Below are 6,974 nucleotides of genomic sequence, written 5' to 3' on the forward strand. Positions count from 1 at the left end.
GTGAGCTTATATGGCTAAATTGTGTATGCAATGGGGTTGGCTAGGTGTCCGCCTCAGCAGGTCTATGTGGAATTGTTGGAGTACTATCAGACTGTGTGTGTGTGTGTGTGTGTGTGTGTGTGTGTGTGTGTGTGTGTGTGCATAGGGCTCAGATGGGCATAGGAAGACCAACAGTGATTTTTCAAAAGCTGCCAAACTTCTGTCAAGGAATCTAAGCTGTTTCATACAGGCTTGCAAGCTGCTTCCTACAGTTGATAACATATAAAGACACCTCCCAATTTTCCATTTCTCAGTGTCTTTTCAGGCCAAGCACTTGAGAATGAGATGCTCAATTTCTTCTTCGAACCATAGAAGGCAGGGGAAGCCCCCTGGATGATGTCTGAGAGTTTCAGCATGCTTAGCCTGCTTGACTTCTTCCTGGGAGCCAGGATGTGCAGGCAGGGCCCTTTCTTTGCTTCACAGGCATGCTGTGAACAGAGTCACTCAGTATGGGCTGCTTCTATTTTTTAGCGCTGAGGGTTGCTGGGTAGTGCTGTGTGCTTGGGTCTTAGTTGGGAACATTCAGGGTATTGGTGGAAATGTCTGGCTGATTCCTGGGCAGTTGTTGGATGGGATGAGACATTTAAATGCTTCCTGAGTGCCTCTCCCAGCTGGGTCACTTGGGAGAGCTGCTGAGACACTACTCAAGGCCATCTGGGCAGGTCAACAGCATCATGTATATTATACACTTTAAGTTGGGTAATTATATGTATATCAATTGCTTTTCATTAGTATTTTTACAAAGCAAATTTATTGAAATTATGCATTGAATCACAATACCCCAGAAATAACTTACAGCTGCTTCCTTTATCTCTCAATTTGTGTCACATGTTTTAAAATCTCTGTACACAAAAGTCACTTCTCACTTTCTACTATTTCTGGAATGGATATTAATCCATTATATGACACAGGTAATCCATTATAACTCACATAAACAGGTAACCTCTACCTCACCAAGTCAAGCCCCTTAATCAGAAAAATAGATATTTAAGAGCATGATGCCCTTAACTTTAATTTTTTTGCTTGCTGTCTCGGTCTTTTGCTCTGATTAATCATTTAGGAATCTAGTGGTTGTTATGGATTGTGTCTTGATTTCCCCACAAAGCTTCATGGGGTCACAGGTTGGGCTTTTTCAGAGGTGGCCGAATGAGAGTGTGTGATACTGGGATTAATTCTTGATGCAGTATGAGGCTCAAAAGCACTGGGAGTATGGGTGTGAGTGCTTCCTGCTCTGAGCAGCCTGGATAAGATAAAAGGCACAGAGAGACACTGTGAAGGTCCAATGCTACCTTGCTTTTGGTGTCTTCTACTTCTCACACACTGCTTTTTTATTTTCTCTGCAATGCCCCTCTGAAAAGCCAACATACCTTGGAGTCTGTAGGTTATGGACTAAAATTTCCACAACCTATGTGCTAAACAAACACTTCCCTCTTTACCTTTGGGATTTATGTATTGCCTCGGCATTGAGGAAACTAACTTGGACGCTGATCAATGAAAGTTATACTTTAACTTCTTCGTTCACATTAAATAAATACTAGTAAGCATCACTACTAATTACAGCAAGCAGAGTACTGTGGCAGGAAGCACTCGGCTGTAGCACGATGTCTAGGGTAACGAAGAGAATTCTGCTGCTGCTACCTTTGTGCTGTTACTTTAGTGCTGGGAGCTGTGGGAGAGTGTTGGTGTGGCACATGGAATTTAGCCATTGGTTGAATGCACATGTGATTCTCACTGAACTTGTACAGCGGGGCCATCAGGTGACAGTCCTCAGACCTTCATCCTCTGCTTTTCTTAATCTTAATAGTCCATCTGATATGAAATTTGAAACTTTTCCTACATCTTCCAATACAGAAGAAATGAGGAATTTTTTTCAACAAATGTTTGATACCTGGATATATAATATACAACAGGATGCCCACTGGAAATATTTTCCACTACTACAAAGCATGTTTTGGGAATTTTCTGATATTTATTATAACATTAGTAAAGATGCAGTTCTGAACAAAAAACTTCTGACAAAGTTACAAGAATTAAAATTTGACGTCCTTCTTGTAGATGTCACCTTTTCTGGTGGGGACCTGTTGGCTGAACTACTGAAAATTTCTTTTGTGTACAACCTCCGCTTCTCTCCTGGTTATACTTATTAAAAGTACAAGGGAGGTCTTCTGTTTCCTCCTTCTTATGTACCTATTATTATGTCAAGATTAAGCAGTCAAATGATTTTCATGGAGAGGGTAAAAAATATGATGCACTTGCTGTATTTTGACTTTTGGTTTCATACATTTAATGAAAAGAAGTGGAGTCAGTTTTACAGTGAAATTTTAGGTAAGTCATTTTTTGTATTGATTTCCTCAAGTCTCTCTTGTGTATTTTGAATGAAACTTGTATGCATGAGCAATAACAGATTTATGCTTTACAGATGAAATAATGAAATTAGATGTTAAAATTTCATTCTTGCATCTATTTTTTAAAAGTTACATTAACATTCTGAGTTAGAATTCATAAAATTCCAGATCAAACAACTAGAGGGTGAGACACTTAAGCCTTTTTGAGGAATTAGGCACCTATTTTTCTGTACCTTTTTATATGTTATCAAAGTTTCTGTTGAATAGAAACTTCCCTTTATCGTAGAATGAATGCATGCAGATAAGAAGTAGCACAATTTCCTGTGTATCACTGAGTAAATTGCTTCCTTCAGAACATAAGTTTTATTATTTAAAGGTAAAATATTTTGCAAATCACCTGAAGATTTCCTTCACAATCGAGACAACAATATCCTTGGGCTAAAGATTTCCCATTCCTTCATTTAGCAGTTATGAATAATCACTGAAAAGACCAAAACGTATTCTCTAAGTAATTGGTACATATATGTAATTAATCATTTTTTAAAGTCATGTTCCTTCCTTTTAAAAAAAGGGTGGAAACTGTGGGTGACTAGACATCTCCATTTTGACAATTTCTGAAAGTTTTCAAGCTAGTACTTGTAAATATTTCTGCATAATAAATGTCACAAAACTGTTAAAGTGAAGAAAATTCAAAGTAGATACAATAAATCAGCCACCAATTTAGAAATTTTCAGTTTGTTGGAAAATGAGAGATCAAGTTCAGATTGCTAAATTACAGAAAGTAGTTTGAGAACTCCTGAGAAAGCTATTTCCATTATTATAGTAACTTTATTCAATGATAGAACTGAAACCATTGTTTATTTTCCCACCTGCCAATATCTCAGTTTTATATAGCATATTAATTCATGATTAAATCTATAGGGTTTCATTTTAGTGTCTATTGTTATGAATAAACTGAGGTGACATCAGAAATCATTGTCCCTTTCTAAGTCCTTCATAGGTACATATGCAGACACAAATGCTCAAACGTTCTGCTTACATGTGTAAAAATCATGTGTATGAGTTAGGATATCTAAAAGTTAACAATTTTTTATTCAGTGTGCAAAAGCTTATACATTTTTAGTTGCATCATTGACTGAATTAGTCAAATGCCTTTGGAAATGTATACATCATTCATTATAAGAGACAACTTGATCATTATTATGCCATTTCTACTGTCTCTGTTTTTTCTTTTCCTTCTTTCTATTCTTTTCTTTCTTTCTTTCTTTTGCTTCTCTGTCCCTCTCTCTGTCTTATTGTCTGTCTCTCTTTCTCTTTCATTCTTTCTTTGTTTTCCTTCTTCGTTTAGGGAAACCCACTACATATCACAGAGTATGGAAAAAGCAGAAACGTGGCTCATTCAATCCTACTGGGATTTGGAATTTCCTTGCCCAACTTTGCCAAATATTGAGTTTGTTGGTGGACTCCACTGCAAACCTGCCAAGTCTTTGCCTAAGGTAAAATATCTCTGATTTTTCCTTGTTTTTTTGGTGTTTGGCTTTTCATTTTCACCAAGAATAATTATTCGTGATTTATTCAGAGTTGTTCAAACTGAGAGCTAAGCTAGGGATGGGATAAAGTATCCTTCCAGGAGAAACTCATATTTCTGTAGCATCACAAGTTTCCAAATTTCACTGAAATCTCAAAGCTGACTGAACAGATTTATTTTGTAAGGGATGATTCATAACCAGATAATTCAAATGGATTAAGTATATCTAAATGGGGAATTGGGTATTCACAGAACCATCAGTTTCAGGAGAGTTATGATAGGAATTACTTAATAAAAAGGTAAGAATTTTTTTCTTAATTCAGTTAATGAATTTGTTTGTTGAGTGGCAAGACTATGGAAAGGGGGAATTTAGGAAATTGTAAGACAGCAGGTAACAGATAATGCTACTTAAACTAGGATTTTCAAACTGATGACTATACCTACTCATACAAAAAGGCCAGCAATGAAAAAAATAAAGAAAGAAATAAAAGAAATTAAGAAAAGAAAGTTAATGTGGATGAAACTTTGAAATATCTCTGGGATTAGTGATCTAGAATTAATGTTCACTGCTGAGGATTTTATGATTTATGCTATCACTGATTCTGTTGCTTGTGTAATATGCACCATGTAATCTTGACATGTAATCTCATGCAATAAGAACTGAAATCCATGTGTACTATCTAGCCAAATGGTAGAGAAGAGATATCCTACGGACTTGTTTTAAAGTAAATGAACATACACAACTATGCTAACAGGAAGCACATGAATAATGTGTTAAATAGAATGTATTTAAATAATTTGCACTAATACCTTCTAAAGATATTTCAATCAATGAAAATTCATGAATTTAACCATTAAAAAGAAAAATACGAATACTAAAATTTTACTCTAAAACTCTTCTATTTTCCCCTTAAATACAAACATCATTTCTCCACAATATCAATGTGAATCTCTAAACTGACGCACAGCCAAACCCACTGTTTCCTTGCTTTCTTCTCACAATTCAAATTATTGCTCACTCTAAGCATTTTACATTTCACAGTACAAAAGGGATGGATGACTCTAGAGATCCAGGGTTAGTGATTCTCTCGAGCAGAGAGGCCACCACAGTAAAGTTCCCTAGAAGGATCCCAGAGCTAATGTCTACTACAGTTCAAGTGGACTCCAGCTCATTCTGACTACTCATGTGTGAAAACAGGTCTAAAATTTCAATTACAATACAAATCAACCTACCCATAGGATGGTAATAATTTATGAAGAAACAGGAACAAAATGAATTTCAAGTTCACATCACATATTAAAGATTTGTTTAGAAAGAAAAAAATTCTTACTGCTCTATTAACAGTTGCCTTCAGAAATTGTCATTTTCCCATCTTTTTTTTAGCTTAAGGAAACAAACATTAAATTGTCAAAATCACATATTTATGTTTTGAATTCAAATTATTTAGATGCTATGATTTTGTTCTCCAAATAACATATTGGGGCAGTCTGTCTGAAATTTTAATATAGTTTCTACTTATATGTGAAAGATTCCGATTCCTTATAAAAAAGAAACATATCAGAGTTACTGAGGTAGGACCTCTCGGGTCGAGGGACCTGGGCCCGTGATAAGCGGCGACGGTGAACAAAGAGGACACTGGAGACCAGGCTGATGGCACAGATCCACTTTATTGCGGAAGTACCCGGCATTTTATTGAGCAGGCTAGAGGCGTGGTTTGGAGGTGGTACTATTGGCGTGGGGGCTGTGCAGAAGTAAGAGGTCAGAGCGGGACAACCTGGGCAGGGCGACTCACTCGGTGTGCCGAGGACATGACGAGTCCGAGTGTGCTCAGACTCGCTCCTCCACCACGGCCGTCAACCAGACCTCTGGACCTCTCTTTCCCACAAATTCCCCCTCTTTTTTATAAAAGCCAATTGAATTGAGGCCATCATAGCCTGTTTAGAGGTTATCATTTGTAACCGGGTATATATCATACGAAGCGCGATTAAAGCAAGAAGTCCTAGAAGTCCCAAGAATCCAAGGGTAAATAAATTGGCTGGTGAGAATAGGCACAGTAGGTTGTGTAGGAGATCAGAGAGGACATTGTCCATTAAAATAGGAACTTGGATAGAGTCAATAGTTTGTATTTGTTTAGTCAGTTGAAGGGAGAGGTTGAAGTAAGTGCTGTTGTAAGGGCCAAGGATCCACTCACGGAGCGAGAGACCAGCAGAAGAGAGGTTGGCTGGTTTTGGTGTGATGCAAAGTATGGTCGATGAGAAGCGTTGATCACAGGTAGTGGTAGCAATGCTCCAGAGGTCTTGAATTTCATTGTCCATGAGGTCAAGTTGTTGTTGGAGATTAAGAAGAGCCATATGGGTATAGGCGTTAAGCTGTTGTTGCACTTGGAAGGTCTCAGTGGCAGTATGGGAAAGGTTGTTAAGTCCTTGAGCGGTCACGGTGGATTGGGTGAGCGCAAGGCTGCTGTGGCTTCTGCTGCTGTGGCTGTAATAAAAGCATTAATAAGGGCGGCAATAGCGAGGCTCCAAAATCTCTCTTGTGTATATGTAGGGAGGTAGAAGAAAGCTGGATAGGGAGTGATGGAGCTACCCAATTAGAGATATTAACTGGCACCCAGAGGACAGAGTGGGTGCGAAAGATGAGCACATAAGGAGAGGTTCCATTCCAGCAGTTAGACAGGTAGTGGGTACCTGTTGAGGAGCAGTTTGAACCTAGAGAAGTCTGCTGTGGTGTAATTAAAAAGCATTAGATGGGCAGTTAAGTTGTTGGGCCAGTCTGAGTTGTTGGCACAAGCCTGAAAAGTAAAGGGGTTTGGAAAGTTGGTAGGCAGAGTCCAGTTGGAGAAGGAGACCATCGCGGGTTTTATGTGGGGATCACAGGGAATTCCTGGAAAGCAATGGGTAGTGAAGAATTCAGGAAAAGTAGGAGAGTCAGAGGTATAAGACCAGGTGGTTTGCGTAGGGCTGCCCAGACAGGGATAGAGACCTTGGCTTCCTGAGCAGAGTTGATTGTAATAATGGCACATATCATCAGGAACAGCTTGGCAGTGGTTGTTTCTTCAGGC

General features: G+C 38.4%; 2 protein-coding genes across 2 annotated transcripts in view; both read left to right on the forward strand.

Moving 5' to 3' along the window:
- The first annotated feature begins 1,640 nt into the window (after positions 1–1,640).
- Positions 1,641–6,974, forward strand: part of LOC102029340 (UDP-glucuronosyltransferase 2B17-like) — a 28,800-nt gene continuing 23,466 nt past the window's right edge. Inside the window, exons 1-2 of the mRNA XM_005392950.1 lie at positions 1,641–2,119; positions 3,733–3,880. Coding sequence (XP_005393007.1) covers positions 1,641–2,119; positions 3,733–3,880 — 627 coding nt within the window. The remainder of the gene's footprint in view (positions 2,120–3,732; positions 3,881–6,974) is intronic.
- Positions 2,339–6,974, forward strand: part of LOC102005320 (UDP-glucuronosyltransferase 2B17-like) — a 60,375-nt gene continuing 55,739 nt past the window's right edge. The window contains exon 1 of the mRNA XM_013518530.1: positions 2,339–2,364. The gene's annotated coding sequence lies outside the window, so the exon portion shown is untranslated. The remainder of the gene's footprint in view (positions 2,365–6,974) is intronic.

This window comes from Chinchilla lanigera, unplaced genomic scaffold, assembly GCF_000276665.1.
Source record: "Chinchilla lanigera isolate Chin_1 unplaced genomic scaffold, ChiLan1.0 scaffold00046, whole genome shotgun sequence".
Lineage (NCBI taxonomy): Eukaryota > Metazoa > Chordata > Mammalia > Rodentia > Chinchillidae > Chinchilla > Chinchilla lanigera.